The sequence below is a fragment of the Syngnathus leptorhynchus genome, chromosome 3 (genome assembly GCF_054491065.1).
Source record: "Syngnathus leptorhynchus isolate UIUO chromosome 3, UIUO_Slep, whole genome shotgun sequence".
Taxonomy (NCBI): domain Eukaryota; kingdom Metazoa; phylum Chordata; class Actinopteri; order Syngnathiformes; family Syngnathidae; genus Syngnathus; species Syngnathus leptorhynchus.
The window spans coordinates 14,066,739-14,094,180 of record NC_141197.1 but is presented as its reverse complement, the minus strand read 5'-3'; the positions used below and the strand labels follow the sequence as shown (position 1 = coordinate 14,094,180).

General features: G+C 41.6%; 5 protein-coding genes across 8 annotated transcripts; 4 read left to right on the top strand and 1 right to left on the bottom strand.

Annotated features, from left to right (window-relative positions):
* Positions 1-1,881: 1,881 nt before the first annotated feature.
* Positions 1,882-6,957, top strand: eva1ab (eva-1 homolog A, regulator of programmed cell death b). The gene is made up of 4 exons (XM_085908341.1): positions 1,882-2,002; positions 5,315-5,483; positions 5,855-6,226; positions 6,845-6,957. The coding sequence occupies exons 2-4, from the start codon at positions 5,381-5,383 to the stop codon at positions 6,955-6,957; spliced, it is 588 nt and encodes a 195-aa protein (XP_085764467.1). The 5' UTR covers positions 1,882-2,002; positions 5,315-5,380.
* Positions 6,958-7,816: 859 nt separating this feature from the next.
* xkr5b (XK related 5b) lies at positions 7,817-12,713 on the top strand. 2 transcript variants are annotated; one of them, XM_085908054.1, is made up of 14 exons: positions 7,817-7,975; positions 8,019-8,133; positions 8,861-8,950; positions 9,017-9,122; positions 9,283-9,449; positions 9,678-9,811; positions 9,877-9,955; positions 10,088-10,257; positions 10,528-10,639; positions 10,741-10,908; positions 10,990-11,183; positions 11,550-11,633; positions 11,772-11,952; positions 12,041-12,713. In XM_085908054.1, the coding sequence occupies exons 1-14, from the start codon at positions 7,817-7,819 to the stop codon at positions 12,688-12,690; spliced, it is 2,409 nt and encodes an 802-aa protein (XP_085764180.1). In that variant the 3' UTR covers positions 12,691-12,713. The 2 variants fall into 2 exon arrangements, with proteins under 2 accessions (XP_085764180.1, XP_085764181.1); XM_085908055.1 differs by lacking the exon at positions 7,817-7,975 and having other exon boundaries at positions 8,025-8,133; positions 11,775-11,952.
* Positions 12,714-15,189: 2,476 nt separating this feature from the next.
* ctsba (cathepsin Ba) lies at positions 15,190-19,789 on the top strand. 2 transcript variants are annotated; one of them, XM_085908025.1, is made up of 12 exons: positions 15,239-15,321; positions 15,884-15,913; positions 17,072-17,199; positions 17,293-17,378; positions 17,444-17,558; positions 17,662-17,777; positions 17,937-18,022; positions 18,103-18,249; positions 18,534-18,650; positions 18,727-18,855; positions 19,154-19,235; positions 19,319-19,789. In XM_085908025.1, exons 3-11 carry the CDS (start codon positions 17,077-17,079, stop codon positions 19,225-19,227), a joined length of 993 nt encoding a protein of 330 aa, XP_085764151.1. In that variant the 5' UTR covers positions 15,239-15,321; positions 15,884-15,913; positions 17,072-17,076; the 3' UTR covers positions 19,228-19,235; positions 19,319-19,789. The 2 variants fall into 2 exon arrangements, with proteins under 2 accessions (XP_085764150.1, XP_085764151.1); XM_085908024.1 differs by lacking the exon at positions 15,884-15,913 and having other exon boundaries at positions 15,190-15,321.
* Positions 19,790-20,386: 597 nt separating this feature from the next.
* Positions 20,387-24,635, top strand: adpgk2 (ADP-dependent glucokinase 2). Its single transcript, XM_085908210.1, has 7 exons — positions 20,387-20,651; positions 21,463-21,622; positions 21,946-22,136; positions 22,258-22,354; positions 22,420-22,556; positions 22,622-22,758; positions 22,848-24,635. The coding sequence occupies exons 1-7, from the start codon at positions 20,456-20,458 to the stop codon at positions 23,403-23,405; spliced, it is 1,476 nt and encodes a 491-aa protein (XP_085764336.1). The 5' UTR covers positions 20,387-20,455; the 3' UTR covers positions 23,406-24,635.
* A 99-nt stretch (positions 24,636-24,734) lies between these two features.
* drc8 (dynein regulatory complex subunit 8) lies at positions 24,735-26,574 on the bottom strand. 2 transcript variants are annotated; one of them, XM_085908212.1, is made up of 7 exons: positions 26,539-26,574; positions 26,338-26,407; positions 26,173-26,245; positions 26,001-26,077; positions 25,330-25,372; positions 24,991-25,057; positions 24,735-24,901 (listed from the first exon to the last, which is right to left on the bottom strand). In XM_085908212.1, the coding sequence occupies exons 1-7, from the start codon at positions 26,561-26,563 to the stop codon at positions 24,783-24,785; spliced, it is 474 nt and encodes a 157-aa protein (XP_085764338.1). In that variant the 5' UTR covers positions 26,564-26,574; the 3' UTR covers positions 24,735-24,782. The 2 variants fall into 2 exon arrangements, with proteins under 2 accessions (XP_085764338.1, XP_085764337.1); XM_085908211.1 differs by lacking the exon at positions 26,539-26,574 and having other exon boundaries at positions 26,338-26,526.
* Between the last annotated feature and the right edge of the window lie 868 nt (positions 26,575-27,442).

The following is a 27,442-nucleotide window of genomic DNA, read 5'->3' as shown; positions in this document are numbered from 1 at the left end:
ATTCCCAAGATTTTCCACTAAATGCTAAACAAGGAAGAAGGTCCTAGAATATAACTGTATAGAGTTTGAATCTAACTTGAGAGTGATACAGTAATTAGTTGACTCTGCCTGCCAGTAGACTTTGTCGAGACTGTCCCTTGTGACCTCACAGTCACACATCATGTGTCGACTCATTTATAATGCCGTAATGAGTGACTGTTTCCATCTGTTGTGTGTTCTAAAGTGTCTGGTCGGGTGTGTAATGCAAAAGAGGGCCATGTTTTTACTCTAAGACTGGCAAAGGTGCAGCTCGGATGCATAATGAATGATTAAGGGCTTCAAGCCCATGTGCCTGCTGTACAAGAATACTTTTTGTTCCATTAATAGTGATCATGAAGAAGTGGTTGTTCACCTGCACTGCCACATGCATCTGTTATTTGCAGCGACATCAGAAGACAAACATGTTATACATGAATAAGGTATATGACTGAATTATGTAGACAGGTGGAGTATAGAGTGAAGCTTGTCTCACACATTTCTTTCTGGGTGCAGTGATGAGAAAACAAATATTTTTCCACCCAGAGGCCAGGGAACAATTGTGAATGTACTGTTATGTGCAGCCTGGTGTGGAAAGACATTGAAATGTGCTGAGATTTGATATTGACTCTTCAGATGCGCTATTCTTTCGAGTCCAATTAAAAAGCCTTCCGCACTGATTGGCCTCATACACGTGTGTGTGTGTGTGTGTGTGTGTGTGTGTGTGTGTGTGTGTGTGTGTGTGTGTGTGTGTGTGTGTGTGTGTGTGTGTGTTTATATGTGGCAGCTATGTGCTCACAGAAGGTAGTTGTAAGAGGGTGTGCACACTTGTGCAACTACATTATCAAAGTTCGTTTTTTTTTTCTTTCCTCTTAGTTTTTTTTCCAACTTGGTTATAAGTCATGTTAATGGTGAAAAACGTTTTGAAAGGCTCTTTTTTTTATATCACAAAAAACTGGTATTTGAAAAGGGGTGTGTAGACTTTTTATTTCCACTGAACACAGCAATTCCAAAACCTTTAGCTTAGTGTTTTTAAATATGCATAAATCCATTTTGTGCTTGAAATTTCCTGGGTGAGAGAGCAAGGTTGTTGGACTTGTCACAGAAATAAGCTGCCAGCATGACAGACAGGTCAGCTCATAAAAATTTCACATCTGATCTTAATGCATTATTACAAAAGTTGAAGAGTTAGCACAAGAAATCACTTAACAGGAATAAACACAACCTGCAGTGTTGCTATGTTGTTGTTTTTTCTCAATCAGGGCACATCTTGTGTTAAAACCTCGGGCGTGGTGGCCATTGGGAATTTTGGGAGATTCCCAGTCCATTCCTGACCAAAACTGCACATCAGGGCTAGTCCATAAACATAACCTTATAAAAGGACAAGACAAATTTGAATAAAATACATTTTTCTCTGTTTTTTTTTTTTAAAACTCCCCCTTCAACCTGTTGTGAATGTACCCTTTTTTTTTTTTTTTTTACACAAATACACGATTAAATATTCATCCAGCTTCTGTCACTCCCCTCCCACCTCCTCTTCTTCCACATACTGTACTTCAGTATATTTTCCACATGCAGTTGAGGAAAAGGATGCAGACATTTGGGAGATAGAGGGAGAGCAAGAGCGAGAAATTTGCTTTTCCTGTCGAGGTCTCTCATGTCACAGCTCTGCCCCCGAGGGCCCGACCTCTGCCTTGCTGACTGCCGACCAACCTGGAGAAGCTCAGCTCGCACGGTTAGACGATGAAAGCTCATTTTGGAAAACATTCGACCTGCAAGAAGAAAGAATGGATGAAATATTTTTCCTAACAGGCAACAAGAGAACATCTATGTTTGGTGATTATTATTAATTTTTTTGGCAGGAGTGAGACACAGGGAAGAGGAAAGGGGAGGAGTGGCACTCAACACAGAGAGGAGAGGAGCACAGACGCAAGCAAACAGGAGGAGGAAAGGAGCCAAGGGATGCTGGCTGCACGGAAACGTAAGTGTAAGTCCTCCTCCTTTTCTTAGCGTTAATAATACTCCATCACTATTTTCCACTTTGTTTTTATGATTTGGTGCCTCCACCCCGTGCTCCCATTATGTCCATCTTCCCGTGCTGTGTTTGTGTTTTGCCGTGCATGCTGTCTCCCTCGTGCTCCGCAGGTCATGTTAAAGTGTAACCGTGCTGAGGAGGGAAAGGCCAATGTCACATTATATTAACATCAGCTTCGTATGCAAACACACACACACACACACACACACACACGTTGTGTTTGAACCACACACGTGAGAAACAAGATCACTTTGTAGACTGTGCAAGGAAAGTCTCTTAGCTTTAAATGTCTGCTTGAATTTTAATTGCTTTTAATTAACAAAGACAAGAGCGCTGAACATTTTGTTGTTGTTGTTTTAGCAGCTTCATTTATTTGGTTGGGGCAGTAGTAGGTTTCTGCACAAGGACTTCATTGGCTTGAGGATCCAAGGTTCAAAATCCCTCTGTGAACTTGAATAATTTGACATGGTTCCCTTGAGCAAGGCATTAAATCATCAATTTGCTTAGGAGTGTTGACCTCATCCAAGGTATTAAGTAATAGTAGAAATGGTAGTGCATCACTTCACTAGTTCTTTTTATCACAAACAAGATATTATAAGTGATTGACAAGCGAAAACAATATGAACTTAGTGACTAAGCGGTTCAGAAAATGAATGAATGAATGAATGAATGAATGAATGAATGAATGAATGAATGAATGAATGAATGAATGAACTAAATGGTAGTACGATATTCATTTTCACATTTATGTCACGGTTCTATCGTAAGTTCAACACAAGGCTTTGGAAGTGTTTCAAATGAATCAATAGGGATGTTACAAAAAAAATGATTCAAATTGTTTTGTTATAAAAGATGTCATAGTGTGAAAATTGGTACTTTTATTGTCACTAAAAATCATTTTTTTAGGATTTAATGACTAATGAGGATAAAGACATTTTAACGGATGAAGTGTACGGAATTGAAGTCGTACTTTTTTCAGAGAAAGGTTTGAACACACAATATCATATAATATCATGTACATAAGTGTATGAAATTCTTATTATGAGGCAGTCATGGTTGAGAAGAAAGTTGAGTTGTCCGACATGCCACCTGATGGCATAGTTGTCTATGGGGAAAGCTGATTTGAGTTTTATGATCATGCTATCAAGCTATCTAGCAAGGGACTAAGTAATTAGCACACACAGTTATTTTGGATTTGAGTTCCAGGTGCTCAGACTTCTCCCTGCATATTAAATATTCATAAGACAGAAAACAACAGTCAAATACTGCATCTCGCTGGCGTCGGGTCGCAATCTCACAATTTGGTAAATTCCATATATTTCCTACGAATCTATACTCTCGGGCGTGGGTGTTATTTTTATAAATTATTGACCAAAAAGAAATATTGAAAGCAGCTTCCTCTCTTTGATGATGATGTGTTAATTGTTGAAAAAACAGGACTATTTTTCAAAAATGACTTACTCCAGGAATATATACATATATAGTATTGACATTTATTTTCTTCTTCTTTTAGAATATTTGGCATTATAATCAAGAAGTAATTCAAAGTAATGAAGTTACATTGCTTTTATTTTTTTTCTTCATGGTAACTCTATCAAAATACATTTTTAAAATGATTCATTGTGGCGTACCTAATGAGAAGTCCAGTCAGCGGAATGGTCGAGGCTTTGTCAACGAGTTCTGTTGCTATCTATTAATGAGCTGTCTGCTGGCCCTGTGCCTCACAATCATCAAAATACATAACTGGAATGTTGCAATTTATTTTGGACTATATGACTCTATTCCAATCTTTAATACAAAAAAATGATTCAGCCTCCAAATCCTTTTCTGTTAGTATGGTGGCTTTGATTTTTTTTTTTTTGCTCCAACATGCACCAACCTAAATGGTCAAATGTCTCTGGAGGGGGGAGGGGGGAATGTGGGGCAAGCAAAGAAGGGCATCCACATCCCGCAGCACTCACACTCAACATCCTAAAACCACCTCGACAGCCAACCAATTTGGCATCGCTCTGAGGACGCCGTCCATGTTTGTGTCGTCTTGAGTCCCAGTGGTGTGTGTATGAGTGTGTGTGCATTGGCTGTGACACCAGGCTGACGTGTCATTCTTGTAACACAGAAAAATGTGCCTGAAGTGCTAATGAATGTCGGAAACGTACATGGTGGTTTCACATGTCATACAGTTCAGGATCAGATGATTCATAACTTGGATAAAATTGGGTGAATGGGGATTCCTCTGGTTGGATTAACACAATAAAGTGGCCAATAAGGAGTACTGTACAGTATGAGTAGGTTTTTTTTTCCTCACACACACACACACACACACACACACACACACGCACACACGCACACACGCACACACACACATGCACACTTTTTATTCTCATACTTATGACACAGAATCTCATTCACTCTCACATTATGACTTTCTGCTCACAATTTGGGTTTTATTGCCCCCTTTTGTTTAATTCCAAAATAAATGAGACCCATTCATTCAATAAAGACATTTTTTTTTTATTGAAGTTCTCCGCTTGAAATCAAATCAATTGGGTCTTTGAGTGTTTCATCATTTTTCTATTTAGGAGGACAACACAAACTTTGATTCAATAATGCTGTCTTAAGCGGTTTAAATTCCTCTCGGATTCTTTATTTCTTCATTCTCAGCTGCACATTCACTTTAGGTCAGTCGATATGATTTATTGTCATTTGATAGGTGTGAGCAATAAAATCACCTTTTGATTCTTTGTGACATTACAGTCAGATGCTTCACGCAAACTAGATCAAATCACAATACAACATTTACAACACCTAATCAGGTCCAATAAAGAGCTCTGCCCTTATCAATAATAATCATGACATTTATCCATTAACTGAAGAAAAAAAAGTAGAATAATAAAGTACTATAAGTAAAGTCTTATTAATAGAATGTTAGAAGCAACATTGTCATTCATAATCAAGCAATATCATTGTAAAGACAGAATTTTTGACACAACTGTTGTATCAGAAGTGAGTAAATGTTATGAATGTCATGTCTAGACACTTCTATCATTTTGCCACTATTGATAATTATCTCAGATATGTCTAATATCAGCACAGTGATGTGATTTATTCATGTAACTCACAAGATATCTTCCAAAGGAATGATACTGTTTTTGTGGCATTTAAAGCACTTGAGTGTACCTAATGTTGTGTCCGGTAAATGTGTGTTTCTCAAATGCTTTGAAATCATTCTCTCTTTGTCTTCTGTTATTTCTTCCCGTTATGAAGAGATGAGTACCAGAACTCTGATGAGGACTGAAAAATATTCCAATAAGATCAACTGCCTGTGAAGTGATGAGTACACAGACCACAGAGAGCACCAGCGCGGATGTGATGGTGGTCTCCAAGGAGATGGCATTGCTTAGCAACATACTGGCAGCTTACACCTTCATCACAGGTACGGATTAGGCCCAAGTCTCAATATAATGTGCATTTTCTGTGACTATATAAGTATCTCTTTGCTCTCTTTTTCAAAGTGAATCCAAAAGAAATTAATTTGTGCATAATGTTCAGTATTTTTAGTGACTTTAAGAAACATAACTATATCTAAAAAAGATTCTGATGCACAATGTGAGGGCGCAGATGTCGAGAATCTAGTGGGCTATATTTAAAGGGAATGAAACGAGTCGCTTCGATTTGTCGTGACTGAAGTCAACTGTGACTACTCCCCGTGGCGCAGGCCTCCCTCTCGCATATCTAATAGAGCCCTTTGTGCCAATTGGAAAATGCGTTGAAAGCTGTTTTGTCTGTTTAATCTCTTTCTGTCAGACCAACCGGAGAGGACGGCTCTGGTGTTTCTGGGTGGAGTGTCTGTCGGTCTCCTTGTCACGCTCTGTGCCGTGGTCTTCCAGATACATTGTCGCGCCGACTGTCACTATGGCAACAGTAAACACCCTCGCCATCGACATCATCATCACCATCGTCACAAGCGTCACCATCATCACCGTCACGTCTGTCAGCACCACCAGCAGCACGTCGACGCCAACCCGGACAACATGGCCGTTGTCCCCTCAGAGGTCGCCGGGCCGGCCGGGGACAGCGAATCCGAGGACTGGGATGAAACGACTGACATGTCGTCACGGAGACGCAGACGCTTTGAGAGGGCCTTGCTGCACGCTGGCATGTTTACATCAGCTGAAGGTACGCTCAGAAATATGGATTTCGGCAACTTTAGTGAGCTAAGGCGCATATTGTATTTTACGTACGTATAGAATTTTATGAAAACATACTTAGTAATTAAATAAATTAAATTAAATTAAATTTCAATGTTTTTGACGGTTTTTACCCTTCACTATAATGGATAATGTGTTCTTTCTTATGGTGCGTGCACCTTGGCCACCAGAGGGCAGTATATCACAGACATGGATATGAAGTGTACATGTAAAGTACAGCTTCTCAGTAAGCTCCAGTAATATTGGCTATTTTCCGCAGAGGATAAAGAATACATGCCAATGAGTATTATTATATGCATTTATGTGTTGCTTCACCATTTGTGTTCAGAATTGTAACATAGCAACACAGACTATGTTAGCTCATGCATGGCTTTTTGCATAGTGTGTTAGCATTTAGCTAGGCTCCCTCCTTTCCTTGGGTTGAATTCTTAAAAATAAAAACATGTTGAAGCAGTCAGAAAAAAAGTTGATGCTGATGTAAATTGATGCTCATCAAGTGTGTGTGTGTGTGTGTGTGTGTGTGTGTGTGTGTGTGTGTGTGTGTGTGTGTGTGTGTGTGTGTGCGTGTGTGCGTGCGTGATATTAGAACTGGACCAGGCCCAGCGGCTAGAGGAGCGAGAAAGGATCCTGAGAGAAATCTGGATGAACGGACAGCCCGACATCAGTACTGTCACTCAGAGCCTAAACAGATATTACTGACAAAACACACTGAAGGATGAATGAAAGGTAGGTAAGAGAAATTCAAATCAACGGAGGACTCATGAACGTGTGACCCCCCCAAATGGACAAAGTGACTGTCATGATCTGTCCACACATTTGCTCACGAACATACATTTTGTGTTTCAAACACAATTTAAATGGTGCTTTTGTATACATATAAAGGATGTGAATGTGTTATGATCCTTATTCCACCTTTTGTATGCATTGAAAGCTGAAGATAAAGGCAACAACGGGCATGATGGTTTGATTCTGGTGCTTTTACTGTTATGTGTCGCATTCCTTAAATAAAGTGAATGCATACATGAAGAAAGAGAGTCTATTGCTTGTACACGTGATGCAGCAGACATGTTTAACCTATTTGGCAGTGGAAATGAAAATGTTTTTTAGGCCCCCAGTCACTAAAAATAAAGAGGCCCTTGAATTTTCATACCCCCCCCCTTCCTTCTCAATGGAACATTTTAATAGGTGCTGTACACCTGACATCCAATATTGGTATCAAAACCTCTTGCAAAGATTCAGTTAATTGGTGCAGCAATTTGGAAGTCTTTATAAAAGCTGAAATGAGCCCACCCCCCACTTTCCATAGGTTATATCCCATTTCTGAGGGGGAAAACAAGTCAATAAATTGCACACAAAGTTGGTAATGTTGCGCCCTCATGAGGCAAAAACCTGTGATAGCATAATTTCAAATGTTCAGTTCACGCTATTGTGCATTCCTGATGTATCAATCTTCCTTGTATGAAAACATGAAATAGAATGACAAAGTTTGTTAGATAAAAATAAAATAGATTAAAAAAAAAGAAAAAAAAAAAAGGAGTCAAGTATGCTTTTCCGTTGCATGGCTGTTGTCCCTTTAACGGCAGAGTCGGGAGCGCGCAGCCCAAGTGAGCACGGGCTCTGCAGCAGCTGCTCCCCCCCCCCTCCCTTCCTCCCTCCCTCCCTTCTCCCTCCCATCTCCATCTCTGGCAGGACCAAAAAGACTGCGGGCCGCCAACCCGCAACCAGGTCTAGTCTGGCTGTTCCGGAGCACAGTGTGGGAGTCCGCCATGAGGGACTACTCAGGCCCTGCCAGCCACGGAGGCTCCTGTGTGGCCTGCTGCCAAGTTTGTGTCTTCTTCTTCACTGCAGTCCTTATTGTCGCGGAGAGGGCAGCGCGTGAGTCCTACCTGGGACACACACACACACGGGACATGCATGTAACATGCACTAAACCTGCTGAAACAAATGATCTCGACTAGTTCTGGAACATCATTTCTGATTGTTGCAAAAGATGGAGTGGATTGAGGTTATTCGTGGAACTACGAGTGAAAGTTGTGCTTGCTGTGTGACGTCACGGACTGCAGCAGTGCATGCTGCTACACCCTGCATGCATCCCATCAGAGCAAAAGTGCAGACTCATGCTACATGCCTTAACCCCTTCCCCGCCGCATCATCCAAAAATCATTCATTCGACAATAACATTGCAGACTCTAGGAGCGTGATGCAACATTCCTGCACGACCTGTTTTTAGGGCAGGGTGATGGAGGAGATGGGCGTACCCCAGGTTGGGGCCCTGTTATGGTTGGGACTCACGAAGCAGTAGAATGAAGGTTTGGGACTTTATGCATGAGGGGAAGGAGGGAGGCTGAGCTGTTGTGATGAAGAGCATTGCAGAGGTCATATGATGATTTCCTGTGACTATTGATTTTTATTGATGTTGTTATTATGACAATTGTAAATGTTCAAAGAAATTCACTATTCATGTAATCAACAATCAGTAGTGCCACACAAAAAAGTCACGAGACGCATTGGTAAACATGGACTGTAATCTTTCCATCTAAAGCTACTCAACATAATCATTGCATAATCATGTTAATTTCCCTTTTTTCCTCCCCCCCCCCAGTGATCTACTGCTTTGTGTACTATCTATGGGTGGGTCACAACTACTGCTATGCCCATCTGGCTGGATTCACCGCACTCTTCCTACTACCAGGTAAACAAGATAGAGAGAGAGATAAGGCTGGTCTGGATTGATGAATTTCTATTGTGTGTATTCCAGGTTGGGGTCCACAGTGGCTCAGCTACTTGTGGTACCTCTCAGATGGAAAAATCCGCAGAAAGTCTCTCACCTGGACTCACGTGCTGCACTTGGGTATTTTCAAAAGGTGGGGTGTGCATTCATTTAATTATGTTGAGTAAATGTGTAGTGGTTATGGACCCGGGTAAAAAGCTGGTCTTGCACCATAGAGGATTTCTTTTTCCACTGTACGTACTTCCATGCATATGATGGCTACACAGTATTTAATGTGTGTGCGGCCTTGGCAGGTTGTGGGAGTGCATGCATCTTTCAGACATGGACGTGTATGGCGAGATCATGCAGCAGGCCGACGTGTCTGCCTTGCGCCTGTTGGAGGCCTTGGTGGTCACCCTCCCCGAAACACTGCTCCATACCTACGTGCTCATTTGCACTGATATAGGTATCAAATCTCCAGGTAGGGAATTAGGAAAAATCAATAAATGAATGAATAATGAATAAATAAATCGAATGAATCTAAATTCACACGCAAGGCACATTTGAACCTGATTGCTAACCAAAACACAAGCACCAAAATTCATCAACAGTTTCTCAGATGAATTAGATATGATCTGATTATGTAGCCAAAGTGAATATGATTTTTTTTTCTGACACCTCATTCCTGCGTTTCCCTGTCGTCCTCCAGCATCAGTGTGTTTTGCCGTGTGTTTGTTATCTCTGGCCTGGGCGTTGGTCCTGTACGCCCGAGCATGTCACCTCATCAGACCAGGACACCTGCAAATGACCCCTGCATCCATCTTCTGTCGACTCCTGTGGAGGGTAAACACTTTTAACCTCGGCGACTACAGGTGACTACTTGACTTAGTATGTTTGTATGTGCGCAGGTTAGTATGTTGGGGTCTCGATTCGGCGTACTCATGCTTTTCACACGGGTCTTCAAACAGTGGATTCTCGGCGTTATAGGTGAGTCTGTAATAATCGGGCGGGCATTCACGGTATCTGGCTAGCAAGCTATGAGATATCCTTTATTGATTATGATCGACATCATGTTTTCAGTCAAGTATTCACAAAATGGTTGTTTGTTTATTGTGTCAGGTGTGCACTGGTTGGGGACAACATTTTGGATGGTTTCTCAGCAGACTGACATCATCCGTTCAACTAGTCGATGGAGACTCTTCAATCTGGTTCTTGGAGCCATTCACATCTTTTTCTTCCTCAACGTGAAGTACGGCCCGTCGCGCTTCCGAATGGCTGGCTTCTATCTGGTATGTGACTCACCCACTATCGAAAGGATGGATGGATGGATGGATGGATGGATGGATGGATGGACGGATGGATGGATGGATGGATGGATGGATGGATGGATGGATGGATGGATGGATGGATGGATGGATGGATGGATGGATGGATGGATGGATGGATGGATGGATGGATGGATGGATGGATGGATGGATGGATGGATGGATGGATGGACGGATGGGCGGATGAAGGGATGTTCAAAATCATGACCAATTTTTTTGCATTCTCCACTTCAGGTAATGTTTTTAGAGAACATTTTCCTCCTTCTGGCCTCGTCCTGGTTGTTCAGCATGGTGTCATGGGATACGGTGGCCATCCCAGCCGCGGTCCTCTGCAGCTTCCTTATCGGTGAGGCCTGCTAAGTGCCTGTCAGTAGTTTCATTTCCTTCTTCTATTTTATCGGCAAGCTTCTCATGCTTTATATGTTACGTTCGTCTTTACGTCTATAGGTGTGATCTCGTTGGTGCTATACTATCGCTTCCTCCACCCCAAATCCTTTGAGATCTTCCAGAGCATTCGTCGTCGGGGGATCAGCGGCGCCTGCATGGAGAGTGGATCCATACTTTCCTTGGAGGAGAAAGTCACTCCTACTTTCCATCGCCATGCAACTCTGTCTGGTCTGTTTGGTCTTTCAATCAGTCATACACAGTGGTGAGCAAGATGTTCATCATCATGCTTTGGGTTGTGACTCAAATCAGGAGGCGGAACCCTTATGGAGCTCCCGCCCCAGTGGGAGGGCTGGAGGCATCATCACTGGCTGCTGATTCGATTGGCTTTGAAGACAGGGGACGTGCCCAAGATCTGGTCACTCTACGGAGAAGGCGGTCTGGCTGGACTCATGGGTCTGTGTGAAGAGATTCACTATGGCAATGAACCTCGTCGTGTACCGCAGGTTTGTTAATGTCTTGGCTGGCTTGAGTATTAAAGTCAAATTTACGCCTTAATTACACCGATTCGTTTTCCTTTTTTGTGTGTTTTACATTTGATTGACATTTATTGGCTGGCTTATTAATAAGAGCATAAGAGGGATAAAAAAAATCAGTCCATTTTAACGTATGTTTGTGGTGCAGAAAAATACAATGATCATGAAAACAGTAAAAAAAATAATAAATGCCTATAAAAGTCCCAATGTAACCTCACTTTAGTCCTATTTTGAAAATTGTCCAATTCAGCTACTTCCTAATATTCAACATCTAACAAATACTCACTTTGTACTATATTGTTTGCTATTGTAGTTCCTCTTTTCCCCTCCCATCAGGCTCCACGTGTCTCACCGCAGGTTCCTCAGATGCTACAACCAGCTCCTCAGCCTCCCCCACCTCAGGTGACCCCAGCTCCACAGGTAATGCTTCAGTTATCATTAGAAACAGCAGTTGCCCATTGAAAGACACTCAGTAGCTACTTCACTTATCTAAAAAGGGAAGAGCAAATTATTATCCAGCATAATAATGTTGAGTTTTCCTCTGTGTGACCTCTCCAGGAGAGAGAGGTGGCACCGCCACCAAAGCCAGCTCTTACCAATGTCATAGCCAGACCTGTGAGGAAAGCTCCTCCCACAACAATCCACGATATCAAACTGGTTCCAGAGATCATCCCGGTGCACGAGGCCATTCTTGAAGAGGTCACAGAGGATTTCAGTGCTCCACACACAGAGGATCGAGGTTTGTTGCTATACGACATGATTAAAAATTCTTATCATATTATCAATTGTTTCTATTTCCTAATATGTCGTATGTTTCCTTTATACAGGTGAGGAAGAGTTTCAAAGTGCAATTTATGGCTCTCCTACCCTGTCATCACCTGCCCCACCGAGAAGCTTGCGCCATGTCGACAGTAGTGCCGGCACCTTGACGGAGAAGTCTTCCTCAGCCGCTTCTCTGGATATCAAGACTCCCGGCTGGTCACCCGAACGTCGCTCCCCTCTCCTGATCAGCTCTCCAGAAAGGAAAACATCCACGCCGTTAGATCCTAACATTACCTCCTATTTTAGTGTAGATGCACCCTCTCCTTCCACTGGAAGCTACCTGGGTTGGGGGTCTGAGCTGTCCCCCATGTCCACCTACCGAAGCCCCTATCGCATCAGGGAGGCTCGTTTCGTCCCATCTCCCCCGCGTCCGGAATCTCGAGCTGAGACATTGAGTCCAAGTCTGGCCCCGGTTGTTATCATCCCCGCTACGCCCGGCACGACCCCACGCGCGACCCCGAGTGGGACCCCTGGTTCCATTACACCCGCGGCCTCCACGCCCACCGCCTCCACACCAGCTGCATCCACTCCAGGTGCTACAACCCCTGCTAGTGCTACTACACCCAGCACCCCGATCGTGCCAATCACACCGGTCATCTCCCACGCCAGAAAACAAATGGTCCAATTGGTGGACAGCAGAGAGAGGGCAGTGTAAGAAGGATGAAATCAACAGTGCTCACTGACCATTAGGTACACCTGCAAAGGATGTTTCACAAATTCTAGTATTTTGGTAACCTTATTTGTTTCTTAATTATATCTTATTATTAGTTGTTTTACCTGCTTACCATGTTTCAGCCACTTCCTGTAGCCTTTCTCAAAATATGTTTAGTAGGTAAACAAACTCGCCTCTCTCTTATTAAAAGAAAGTATCTTTAAATAATATACCAAGGAAAAAAGTATGAATATTCACCAAAGTAAATTACTTTTTACATACAAATGTAATATTTGTTGCATCAATTTAGCCCTTGTCACCTAATATTGGATACATAATGTTTTTATTGAATCACTTCATTAAATAAATGGTAAAGCGATTTATTATAAATAATACAATTCCAAATTTTATGAAATAATTTTACGCAAAGGTTTGCCGACCCCTCGCTTAACACTATGGTGGAGGTGTACCTAATGTAGTGTCTGGTGACTGTATAGGATTTTATGATAAAAGAAAACATTATTTGAAGCATGCCTTCTCCCTGCTCATTACTAGTACACAGAAAATGTGCAGACAGTTTCTTTTAATTGGTGAGCGTAATCAAAATTTCCCTTCAAACGAACTTAAAGCATACTGAAATAAAACAACACGTTTATCTTTCTGATCAAAATTACCAAGTGGAAGATCTCTCTGCTGATAAAAACTTATTTACGCTTTCAAGCAGGTTACCAAAAAAAAAAAAACACCTCATTTGCATTATGGTGACATTTGAGATTTGTTTTTTTACAAGTAAGGAATCAGTTTACATTAAATGCTGTCTTACAGGGTGCAGCCTCTTTTCTAAACCACTTGGGTTCTTGTGAATTCTTACAAAGCAATACCTCCAAATTATTGTTTGATTTAGGAAAAAATATCTAACAGATGATGAACGGAGTTCATATTTAAATTCTAATTGATCATTAGAGTAGATTTTTAATCACCAGAGTAGCAGTTTTAACATTTTTCTGTGTGGGGGAAAGTGAGCCTCCTGTCAGGGAACAGAAAATAGTTGGGTCTTCGCTTCCTTGTTTTTGTCTTTCCCCAGAACTTCTTTTTAAGCAGAAACTAATAACACTTTCAACATCTAACTGATATTAACACGAGCACATTTTTATTTGAATAAACCTTTCAGAACAATCAACGACATGAAATAAACCGAGCCTGGGGGGGTCAGCTAAAAATCAACAAGCGCACGGTAAAACGACTACAAAAATAAACTAAAAACAGCAGTCAACTTAGCAGTGCTTTAAATATTTTCTTTATTTTTTTGTCAAGCTACTGCAGATGCACCTAACTCCTCCCGCTACTTTGTTGCATTTCATTGGGACCATATGATAAGGAAGATTTAGCAGTACAGAACAGATGTGAGTCCTGCCAATGATTTTATTTGAACAATCTGCTCTGTTCTGCTGTCATTTGAAAGAGGTCACAAGTGAACTTCTCTTTTGAGTACATGCAACCTAATCAAACAAATCCAGAGAAGTGAGATGTAACTATGAAGAATATCTGCATGAGGAGCACATGCACCTGCTGCACACACTGTAGTTGACATTACACATGCTTGGATGTGAACGCCATAGCAATAAAGCAGCTAATGACATGTATCTTTGTGCACTAAAAGAAAATATACACGCTTCCAACTGTAGAATTATTTTTCAGGAATTGGTGCTTTTGTGCACACATGACTGTTTGTGTGTGTTTGCATTGCCTCCTAGTAGCCTAAAATGCATTGCTTTGAAGTTACACTTTTTTTGTCTAGAATGTTTTTGTTTTTTTTACACATATGAGATGAGTGGACATATGTGGTACACTATTTGGACGTTTTTTGTCCTTTACTGTTATCAATAGACACCCATCTCGACTGAGATTTCCCACTGCTGCTGTGGTTGATGGTGACACTAACTGTGCTATTGATGTGACAAAATAAAGTCATTAAACTTGATGAAAAGTTGTACTGCGTGCTGCTATTTATGTAATTGGGCTGATGAAATGACACTATAGCTCTTGCTCAACCTGTTTGGTCAAATCAAAGCCATGGTATTTTTCATAACTCATCATTTCTAAAGTTTGCAGACAGTTTTAGAAGGAACAGAAAGCTGCAGATATCATTCAGCATATTCTTTGTGGTCAGACAAACTAAAAAAATGATCACGCAGCTCAAAATCACATCAATATGATATTTGTGAGATCTTTATAAATATTATACAGTACTGATTTGTTGTTTCCTATAATGACAAAAAAAGGTTATATGAGTGTTTATTTGTTGAGCATGAAATGCAAAAATCTTTTCTTGCATTCATTTATTTTGTCTAGTTTTTCTGTCATCTAAATGTGTTTAATGTAATGTAAAAATATATTTTGTAATTATTTTCTGTACTTCCCAGCAACCTTTATTTCTCCATATTTTATGTCAACTTTTTGTAAAATAATTATTTTTTCCCTTTACTATGCTCCGCCCCCTTCCTGACGATCACATGAGCGGCATGTGACTAGTCACGTGATTTCACATCCAAATACATTCGCTGACTGTCGCATAGTTGATTTCACTTACTCACTCACCGTCAACCGGCAATCTGAGCCATCTTTTCACCAAAGGTAAATATTCTCTTTATCACCGACTCGATCTTTAGCCGCATAAACGACACGATCACGCGAAAAGTTAGCCGCTAGCAAGTCACACTTTTCATCAACAAACAAGACAACAACAAACTCGGTCAATTTATTTATTTATTTACATATTTTGAAGTAACACTAAACTATTTGTACTGGTGCCAGTATTTTTACTGTAATTGGTTGGTGTTTTATTGGAATGAAATAGATTTAATGATGAATTACTCAGCAAATGATGTGCTGTCATTTGGCAATAGACGTCATATCCTGGCTGAATGGGCTGCAAGATGAGTGCACAAAAGGTTGGAGAAAAACAACTGTTAAATGTTAGAAGTGTGCAAAAATAAAAATTCAGACAACATGCCAAATTGACATTTTTTCCAATGTTGTCTGTTGGGATGAATAACTCCTGAGGTAAACAAGTACCCATCAATGAGGAATGAGCTCATTTGTAGTTGGGTAACTGACATGTGAGGGCAAGATGAAACCTGCAGAACCATGACAACTTTCGATGGTCTTTCTTTTTGGTCTGCTGGCCCTTTCCAAGATCCACAACAATGAAAAAAAACAATAGTGGGTATGTATTTCCTGTCCTACCTATTGTATTGATTCAAATACACAGTATGAAGAGATAGAGCCATTCTGAAATAATCAGATAAGAAGTGAACATGTAAGGAGGCAAAGTCTAGTTAAGAGGTGACATGACTCACTGGCCGTAAACCAGTGTGGTTTCAGTTACGACTCACCGAGCCTGTAAACTAAATGTCACTCGCTGCAAAGCTTTGGTTTCTGAAGTCAATTCTGCACATAACATAAATGTGACGGTAAAGTCCCGGCCATACTGTACGTTAGCAAATTCTTTGAAGTGGTTGCAATGTTCTATTGTCAGTGTGCATTCATGGGTGGTTCACTTCCGTCAGATCACATTTAAACCGTTGCTTGTGGTGGAGTAGTAACATTTCGCCTTGAACGGCGCAACTTTGTTCTATTAATATTTTTGGAACAACATCGGAACCTTGACGGTCAAACACGAGCAACAGAAAACACCCAGAACAAGGTTTTAATATTTTGGTAGCAAAATATTACAAATTCTCTTATTATAACAGGAGTGTTGTTCTACACCATTCTATATTGAAAATTTGATGGAAAGCATTTATTAATGCAAATGCATTTCAGGACGTTTCGAGAATTATTATTGTTTATGAAGGCAGATGATCATGTCCAGATGACAAATAACAAAAAAATATATATTGATTTAGGTTTCAGGACAATTTTGTGTTACTTCCCTTTTTTCCACTTTCAGTGATGAGAAATAAATTTGCCTCGCCCATATTATCACATTGAATAGATCCACTCTCAACATGTTCACTATTTTCACTTCTCTAATTTTTGTCCTTCCTGCGTCATTTGCTCCATTCTGAGAATGTTTTGATATGATTCGATTGTTACATGATAACGCTGTGCCTGTAATGACTTTAATGGACCTTGAGAAGTCTTTTAATCCGAAGCACAGGGCTCGCTTGACATCATCGGCATCTCTAATGGCTTCATGCTACAAACTGAAGTACCCTTCAAACTGCACCGGGGGCACAATTTTGCATCGGACTCAAGTGTCCAGTCAGAATAAAAACAACATTGAAAAGAACAACGTGTTTCACAAAGCTTGTCTTTTATAAATAAAACCAATTCTTTGAATGCAGTAGGACTTTGAATGTTCTTTTGTCGGTCGTTTCAGGTAACATGTGGCGTGCGTGCCTCCTCTTATTGGCTGCCGGCTTGTCACTAAGCTTGGCTAACCCTCACTTCCACCCGTTGTCTACTGAGATGGTTGACCACATCAACAAAATCAACACTACCTGGAGGGTGAGTTTTTTTTTTTGTTTGCTTCCATGCTGGTTCCCACGCTTTTTTTTTTTTTTTTGCTCATGTCTGCCTACGCGTGCTTCTCTGCTGCAGGCCGCTCACAACTTTCAGAAGGCCGACTACGGTTATGTGAAGAGACTCTGTGGAACGTTTCTCAAGGGACCCAAGCTTCCTGTCATGTGAGTGTGTGACAAGCCAATTAGCTTGTGCTTACAAGTCAACTAAAACTTGCCATCATATGTAGGGTTCAGTATGCTGACAATGTGAAGTTGCCAGAGAACTTTGACTCCAGGGAGCAGTGGCCTGACTGCCCCACACTGAAGGAGATCAGAGACCAAGGCTCCTGTGGGTCCTGCTGGGTGAGGAACTAAAAGAGTGTTTAATGTTATTTGGATTTAGAATGATTTATTTTTTTGGGGCTTTGAATACATTCCTACCACTGACGGTCATCTGTGTTTCCAGGCATTTGGTGCCGTGGAGGCCATATCCGATCGTGTCTGCATCCACAGCAATGCCAAGGTCAGCGTGGAAGTCTCGGCAGAGGACCTGCTGTCCTGTTGCGATGGTTGTGGCATGGGGTAAGATGACCGCAACTCTTTTATTTAGCTCAACAATACCCCAAGCGGGCGCGACTTGCTGTCGCCATGCAAATATCGAACGATTTATGTCCAAATGTGACACTTTATCAAAATGGCAATGGAATTTGGACACCAATTTCAAAAACTGACCCTTTTTAGATGTAATGGTGGTTACCCCTCAGCCGCCTGGGAATTCTGGACCAGTGAGGGACTGGTCTCTGGTGGGCTGTATGACTCCCACATTGGTGAGTGACGCACGTTAAAGAAACCACAAGGGAGCGCTTAACCGTGGGAGTTTGGAATCACATCATCTCCCTGCACGCAGGTTGCCGGCCCTACAGCATCGCGCCTTGCGAGCACCACGTCAACGGTAGCCGACCTCCCTGCACCGGCGAGGAAGGAAACACACCCAAGTGCATATCCATGTGTGAACCCGGTTTCACACCCAGCTACACGCAGGACAAGCATTATGGTCAGAAAAACTTTATTTCTAGAGCTTGAATATATGAGAAATTATTATTATCATTATTATTATTATTGGTATTATTGTTATGGGACACACTGGTTAGCACGTCCGCCTCACAGTTCAGAGGTTGCGGGTTCGATATCAAAACCTATTGCGCTAGAGAATGATTGAGGGCAGATATTATTATTATTATTATTATCATGAAAACCTAATGTGCTAGAGAAAACCAGAGGGTTTTCAGGTTTTTTTTAGAAATGTATTGACCAGTGTTATTTTCTTGTGTGATTCAGGTAAAACGTCTTACAGCGTTTTGTCAGAGCCAAAAGAGATTCAGATGGAAATATACAAGAACGGCCCAGTAGAGGGAGCCTTTACGGTGTATTCGGACTTTGTTCAATACAAATCTGGTAAGTGTGTCATAATATACAAATAATTTCTTTCCACATTTTTTTATGTTTATTATTCACTTCTTCTTATCTGCAGGTGTGTATCAGCATGTGTCTGGGTCAATGCTGGGTGGGCACGCCATCAAGATCCTTGGCTGGGGTGAGGAAGATGGCGTTCCCTACTGGCTCTGTGCCAACTCCTGGAACACTGACTGGGGTGATAATGGTGAGAGTCTATTTTAGTTCATTCTGCTTATTTGTGGCCTAAAAAGTTCATTTTAGGTTAGTGTGTTATATAGAACATACAAGTCGCTGTTGCTCTGTCGTCACTTTCCAAATCCAAATATTCAAGTGGAGAACAGACAGCTCCACCTTTATGCTGTGCAGTCACAGCAGGTCCACAATGAGCAATGGCACAGAACTGCATTGCATCATACCAGATGTACTTTAGATTTGCCCGTTTATTCAGATAAAGGCTACAAACTGATTGTTAGCTGCGTTTCTGTCTGTTTAATTTTTTTTAGGATTCTTTAAAATCTTGCGTGGATCAAATCACTGTGGCATTGAGTCTGAGGTTGTGGCGGGTGTCCCCAAGTAAACTTGAAGGTAAGATGGAATTGCGAGTTGCAAGTTTTAAAAATCCTGGAACTCTTAATTTAAGCCTGTTGAGCCTTCCTTTCTCTGTGCAGGTTTTTGTGTCCACATTCGACATTTGCTCGCTAGAGGGCGACATACTCCACCTGCCTGCACTGTCCCTGTGTTATTCTAGTCACAATTCAATCCCACAGTTCACTTTTACTAGCAGAAAGGTTTTTATTTGTAGGTTGATTTTTAGAATGTCTGCAATCACTGTATGTGCCTGAAAACAATGTTTTCATTTTTTTTTTGGACTGTCAAAGATATGTATGACACTTCATTTTTATTCATGTCGGACTTTGCCAGCCTACAAATTTGATCGGCCAACTTCACTATCATGAATGTTTCCTATGTTTTATCAATACAGCTTCTGCATTGTGATTTTACTTTTTTTTCCCCGTGCCATTCTGTCTATTATTTAGGACAGATTTTAAAAGTTTGTGATTTTAATCACCTCCCTGCAGTGAACAAAATGTTGGCATACAACTGTTAAGCTCTGAATAAAATTTTTTGTTTGGTTCTCATTGTGAGTTTGTGGTCACTTCATATTTATTTGTCCAAATGCAAAGGATTTTTGCGGGAATATTTTAATCCAATCATTTATTTCTTTTGAATTCAAAACTCGTCTGCAAAGCAGCTTTGTGAACCTTTATAATGTGCAATACTATATTTCAGAATATCTGAATTCCATAAGATCTTAAACGACCTTGTTAGTGACTTTTTAAAAAGTATGCTCGTTAGAGGAACTGGTTTCTTTAACTCGGTCAATGAATCTTGTAAATATGGTTTACATCACGATTGTTTGGATGAGAGCTTTACGAAAGATGCCCCGGGCTCCTTTACTTCCGCCTTGTTGTCAGAATGAACACGCCCCCTTCAAAGAAGGCGGAGAAGAGTAGGCTTGTTTTGTTTACCGCTCGTCTCTATTTCATGACCTTTATGTTCAAGTTCTTTATGTTCAACGGTGGATTCACAAACAAACTAATGGAAAGCAATGAAAACACAAACATAAACGAGTATTACGCTTTTTGAGGGTGATTCGGCATTGATAATGAGTGAGTGTGGATTGTGTCATTATTGCACGTCCAGGTCATCTTTTGTAGAAATCAAACGCCCCATTATAGGCGCTCAGTTGGAAGTCGCTACTAGTCCCAATCGTGCCCACTGCTAACTTGTCAAGCTGGCTCGCGATGGAGGGCGCTGGAAGAGGTCCGTGGATGACATATGGCTCTGCAATCTCCTTGTTTGTCGTAATTCTGGCAATTTGGTTTCGCTCACCGAACAATGAGGGACTGGACGGCCGGCTGGACACCGTGTTATCGTCGCTACTCCGAGCCGAGAGCAAAGTTGGAATGAATCACGTCGCTCGACCAAAGGTGGCGATTGGTAAGGCTAGCAGAGTTAGCTCGTGTCATTTCAGATAAATAAACTGCTAACATTGAGATTATTTCGTGACAGTTGGCTACTGCAAATGTCTCAAAATATGGCTTTAATTGCAGACTACTGTCTTCAACTAAAACGATCTACTTTTCGTATTTTTTTTCTTGGATTGCTGCTTGAAGGTTGGCTGTGAGTCTTGTGCGGGAACTTTGCATAAAACTTTGAAGCCACATAAAAATGTGGCCAAAGCATTGATTTCATTTGATGGGATTTAATTCGCAGAAATGCAATGTGACAAGTAATTATCAAAAGGTGAATTCAGGTATGCATTATACAGTCCAAAGAACGAGCATCTTTTCCGCTGAGCTGGACCTGTTTATTTCTTTCATGAGCCTATTTGAATATATAAACGTCGTTAATTAATTGCACCAGAATGTTTGCAAGGTGATGATCAAATATGCATAAGCAAAGAAGAAATTAAAATGTGCATAAGCAAAGAAGGAATTTGCCTTTACCGTATATTTCTCCAGATAAGATTGCCTATGTGTGAAATTAGGGACACATTAAATTCAGATGTCTGTGTTGTCATGTTCTTATCCTGTATCTCCAACCTTTACCCACTTGTAGCCACATGTACAGCAGCTAGTGTGGGTTAGCATAGCGTCCCACGTCATCATACTAAAATCATGCTTGAGATGATGATCCTCAAATGGAACCTCTGTGTGACATGAAATGTTAACCATGCTCTGTTTCACCGTGTATAATGATATAAACCATCATGTTTCCAAACTTTGCACATTCATCCATCTATCTGCAGGTTTTGGAGGCTGCGTGGACCTGCTCGTGGACGGTGTGTCGCTTCTCAATAAAATCGGCCTCGTACCCGCCGACCAGCCCCTCCATCACGACTACATCGAAAGTGCCGAGCAACTGTCTGAGAGCTTCGCCTACTTCTTTGCCCCGGGCGCCGCGGCAGAGTAAGCACAGTCTAACCTTTGTTTATACTACCTTGCGTAAAACTGTCAAAAGTCAAAGTCTGCTTTGTTGTCGATTTCTTCACATGTTAAGACACACAAAGAGATCGAAATTACGTTTCCCACCATTCCACGGTGACTAGACACATGACACAATACATACAAGCAAATAGCACAAAGAGTAATAAGAAATAGATAAGAGCGATGAATGAGTAATAACCAAATAACCTATGTTTGTGCCTGTACTGCTGTCACCTGGGGAAGCTAATGTTCCCGGTGGCCACTGTGTCCACATTTGCTCAAGTTGTCTTTGGTGTCCCTCGCAGGCGCTTTGTGCTAAATGAGACGCTTTTCAGCGAGCTGGTCGAGGCATCCCGCGACCTGCCTGGAAACAGATGGTCGGTGGGAGGCAACGCCCCAGTCATGGCCGGCCGCATGGCCAACGAGGGTTGTGATGTGTTGCTCGGTGGAAGCTTTAGCCCGGACTTCATGGACGTCCTATCGCAGCACATCACCGGTATGCGGACATGCAAACAACACACACTGGGGAACCTTAAACGCCCTTCTCGCACTGTTTCCAATATTGGAATTTTGATCCTTTGAGCCTTTTTTTAAATCCTTCTTATCTCTATCTACAGTTGCAGGCAACACCGTAGAAGAGCCAGACATTCATCTCATCCTGGAGTATCCATCTGGTGCAAAGTGGGGAGAGTATTCCTCTCGTAGAGCCAACAGGTGCGTCTTAGTCGAAAGTAAGCACGTTTGGCGTCATGTCAAGTTGACCTTTCATTGGCGTGCAGGTACATCGTCCACAGTGATGACCATAACCCGTACCTGGCTTCCATGGAGGAGTTTGCAAAGAAGCTCAAAGATTTTCATCCAGATCTTCTCGTTGTGGGCGGCTTACAAATGATGGATAACTTTCCTTTCCAGTCAGGTAAGATGAAATGAAGACATTTGGTTGACTTTGAAGTGTGACCCCTTCTAACTCTTTGACCTCAGGTGAACGTGCCGCTCTGCTCTCCCGCCTGGCCGAAGTGCTGGCCTCCGCCACTCCCACGCTTGGTGTCCATTTTGAGATGGCCAGTTTTGTAGAAGAGAGCATCATGGAAGACCTGCTCGATTATGTCATTCCTCAAGTACGTCAAACTAACCCCGGGTCCTGGATTAAGACGAGCGCTATTGATAACGAGAAGTTCTGATTGTCATCACGTTTCTGCTAACCCAGGCGGACTCTTTAGGAATGAACGAACAGGAGCTCCCCAACCTGCTGAGCCTCCTCAAAGGCTCCACCATCACGGTACTGTCTGACCCGAACCCTCGCGTGGCTACCGTCCTGGACCAGATGAGGGAGGTCTACCGCATGGTCAACCAGCGCTACAAAGACGCCGCCGCTCAAGGCGACAACGCTGAAATGCAGGGCAAGCCCCTGACCCGCCTCCACGTGCACACGTTAGCCTTCCAGGCAATTATCGTGACCCGGGGCTCCCAGTGGAAGAACACCATGTCGGCCACCGCCAAGGCCTCGCTCACGGCCAACCGCCACGTGTGCGGCTCCGACGACATCGACCCCAGCAAAGCCAGGCTCATCCTGGATGACTCGTTTTCCGTCAGCCGACAGGAGGGCAGCCAGCGCATCCCCCTCCAGGAGAGCCGGCCCGTCAGCTGCTGGGAGGAGGAGGACTATGAGATCTGCGTGGCGCCCGTGCTGGTGTGCACCGAGGTGTACCAGACTGCGGGCGGGGGAGACAACATCTCAGCTGCCGGACTGGTGCTCCAGATCTAAAGCAGCAGCGCAAACTAACCATGCCGTGACTCTCTGTTCATCCCGGTGTGATGCAAAACACGGGCACCGACGCCACTGCCTGTTGGATTAATAATAAGGTGGACCAGAATATTTTGTCGAGGTTTTGGTCTTTCCATTGTAAACCTTACAAAAAAGTGCTCACAGAAAGGCATACGGGTTTAATTTACCAATCCTTTTTCTGTTTTTAGTTGTCTGGATTTCAAGGGTTAGCTTATTATCACTGTTCTGAGTTTAGGGTTCCAATCTAGACTCCATTTGCATGTTCTTTCTGTTCCTGCATGGGTTTTCTCCAGCTTCCTCACACATTCCCCCAAAACTTGCCCTAAATGAACTCTTAATTGCCCGTAGATGTGAATGGTTGTTCGTCTGTATGTCTTTTGGGGTTCTGATGCCAGATTTTGAGGGGTCTTTTCAGTGATTACAGAATGGCTACAAGGAAAATTGGGAAAATTCTGTTTTAACAGTCAGTGTCAGAGGGGCTCTTAGTTCTTCAAAGTGATGGGCATTTTGATTCAATTTCATTGATTGACTATGCAAAAAAAAAAAGTAGTTTTTTAAAGTGTTGTTTTTAAACGGATGGAATACTTTTGTGAATGTTCTAACAGTCTAACCTCCTTTTCCATCCCAGTGTTCTGTCAATGTACTGCTGGTTGCAGCTAAGTACTGCATGACATTTAGCCCCAATCCACCGCTTTCAAATATTCTTTCAAGTTATAGCGCAATTGGTAAAAAATGAGCCGAGCTGATTGGTCCAATGCTATTTGGAAGGCCAATCCTGCATCCATTCTTTCATATTGTTGTGAAATGAAAATTTAGATGATCCCAATATATGTGAAAGTATAGCATTTTTTTTTTTTAATTATGTCACTTGTTCAAGAGACCACTACATATGCTGCACTTATCATTTAACATCCCTCTACTTTCGCTGTTATTATCTAAGGACCAAATAAGTAGCAAAGACTGCCTCTGTAAACATTCCACTGCACATGTAACGCCTCCCTGTCCCCATTACACTTTGTACTTTCCACCTTTGCCACTATTTTCCATTTAATCCACTTTTTTTTTGTTTTTATGTCGCCATGTTACAATGCAACGGGTGTCAGGTGAAGACTAAATAAGCTACCTTCAATTGTTCTTTGTATCAGTCTGAGCTGATGCTGTGGTGGGAATAAATGCTGGAAATAAATAGAATTCATATGGAAAGGATCATTTTGGAGTGAAATGTGCTTCAATATGTACAAATTGACTTACGCTAACTTGAAAGCGAGAACAAACAGCTTTTGTGAAACCCCTGCTGCAAACACAAAGTTGATGGTACCATTGATTTATTCCAAATCATATTTATTTTGCCGTGCTCTACACTTCTGGGTCCATGATGAGATGGTTGAGTAAGTCTTTGCTGTAAATCAAATTGGTCTCATGGTCAGCGAGGGCTGTCAACATCTCATCCATCTCCTCCTGAGTGAAGGTTTCACCTGACGTGGCAAATATGTACCAGATGTTGCACAATACCAGCAAGCTATGACTCAAATGCTGCTTGTGTTTGGGAGAAAAAATGCTTTACCTTCCTCCATCATGTACTGTGACAGATCATCCGGGTCCAAGTAGCCCTTCTTTTCACTGTCAAGAACCTCAACACAGAATTACGACAACAATTGATTATATTATAGCATAGTATAGTTGGCGGAATAATAAGCAAAAGTTTGTTTTGAAAGAATTAGGTATAGTATATTTCAATAAGGAAAGTGTTTTTTAAGACTTTTTTAGATACTTAACTAGTGCATTTCAACCTACAATTTTGAGTGAACTGTGGCATGTATTACTGGTTTGACGAGCATGACTGTGCGTTTACAATCTCTTTCTGCAAGGCAAACAGACATGACTATCGTGTGGGCGCCCTTACCTCAAATGCTTGAAGCAAAACGTCCTCAGAGATGGGAGGGAACCTTCAACACAAGCAGGGGACCATGATCTTAGTTAACATAACCCTAGTTTCAAATCCTAACGCTAGTTTAAAACCCTACTTTGAATCCCTTAATCTAGTTTGAAACCTTAACTGTAGTTTGAAATCCTAACCCTAGTTTAAAATCCTAGTTTGAAACCCTAACCCTAGTTTAAATCCCTAGTTTGAATCCCTAACCCTAGTTTGAATCCCTAACCCTAGTTTAAAACCTTAACTATAGTTTAAAACCCCAGTTTGAAAACCTAACCCTAGTTTAAAACCCTAGTTTGAATCGCTAACCCTTGTTTGAAAGCATACATTGAACCCCTAACCCTAGTTTTAAATCCTAACCATCGTTTTAAACACTACTTTGAATCCCTAACCCTAGTTTGAAACCTTAACCTTAGTTTTAAACCCTACTTTGAGTTCCTAACTCAGGTTTAAAAGCCTTACCCTAGTTTGAAATCCCACTTTAAAACTCTAACCCTAGTTTGTAACCACGACCCTAATTTGAAATCCTAGTCTGAAACCTTGACTTCATTATCAGTTCTTGTATTGGATCTCATTGGCTTGTCCAAGTGTGTATTTAATGTCATGGCACATATATTCAGGTAATATGATAGACATCCTACTTATGTTCCATTAAAACATAGCTCATGGCAGGAAGGAAGCGGTCCAAGTGGATGTATCCTGTTTGGTCCTCTTCCACCTGGTTTGGAAAAGCACCTATTTAGTTACTCAAATAAAAATGGCAATGTCCACCTTCTGAATTCTTTTAACAAAAGAGTCCAACATGTTGCTGACCTCAGCTATGAAGTTATGCAGCTCTGCCTGACTAGGGAAGCGACCCAGAGAATAGATGATTGTGCCGATTTCGCTGAGAAAACGTATAGTAGACATAATGCCATGCATTTATTATAATTTTTCACTTCATAAACTAAATTAAGTTTAAGCTTATTTCTCTCTTACCGCACATCGACTGTGTTGTTTGATTGGTAGTCGAACGCTTCGAAAGCTGCGCGAATCTTTTTTTCCACCTCTGAGAGAAAAAGGAAATATTTTTTAAGTATTAGCATGAAGAATAGTTTTCTACTTTCATGTGAATTATGTTGACTTGTCTTAATCTTGACGGCGGTTTTTGTTCGTTTTGTTTTCGTTCGAAAAACAAACCTGCAATTTGCGAGGTGAGCGCCATGTTGTTTAACTGTCGCCATAGCAACCAAAAACGTTAAATAGAACTAAATAGAAGTACAATCAAAATGGACAAAAATACAATAATTTTCATATTGATTATAATCATGATCATAATTATAACTAAAATCAATTTTATTTACGCAGTGAGATTTTTTTATGTCTCACACACATTCACATAGTCATTAGTGATGTGCATTACAGTTCTTTTAAGTGAACTGAACCTTTAGAATCAGTTCTCTCAAAAGATTCGTTCAAACGAATCATTCAACATTTTCAGGTGTACCTAATAACAGGCCACTTCATTAGGGAAAAATCATGGCCAAAGTTTATCTGAAAGTGAAAAGTGCCACACCCAAACAACCCCCCACCTTCTGATTGGCTGGTTGATCTGTGACGTCACATGGACACTCCATTAGGTACACCGCCATTTTCAGGTGTACCTAATAACAGGCCACTTCATTAGGGAAAAATCATGGCCAAAGCTTAACGGAAAGTGAAAAGTGCCACACCCAAACAACCCCCCACTTTCTGATTGGCTGGTTGATCTGTGACGTCACACGGACACAGGTGTACCTAATCACTTCATTAGGGAAAAAGTTTAAGTGAAAGTGAAAAGTGCCACACCCAAACAACCCCCCACTTTCTGATTGGCTGGTTGATCTGTGACGTCACACGGACACTCCATTAGGTACACCGCCATTTTCAGGTGTACCTAATAACAGGCCACTTCATTAGGGAAAAATCATGGCCAAAGCTTAACGGAAAGTGAAAAGTGCCACACCCAAACAACCCCCCACCTTCTGATTGGCTGGTTGATCTGTGACGTCACACGGACACTCCATTAGGTACACCGCCATTTTCAGGTGTACCTAATAACAGG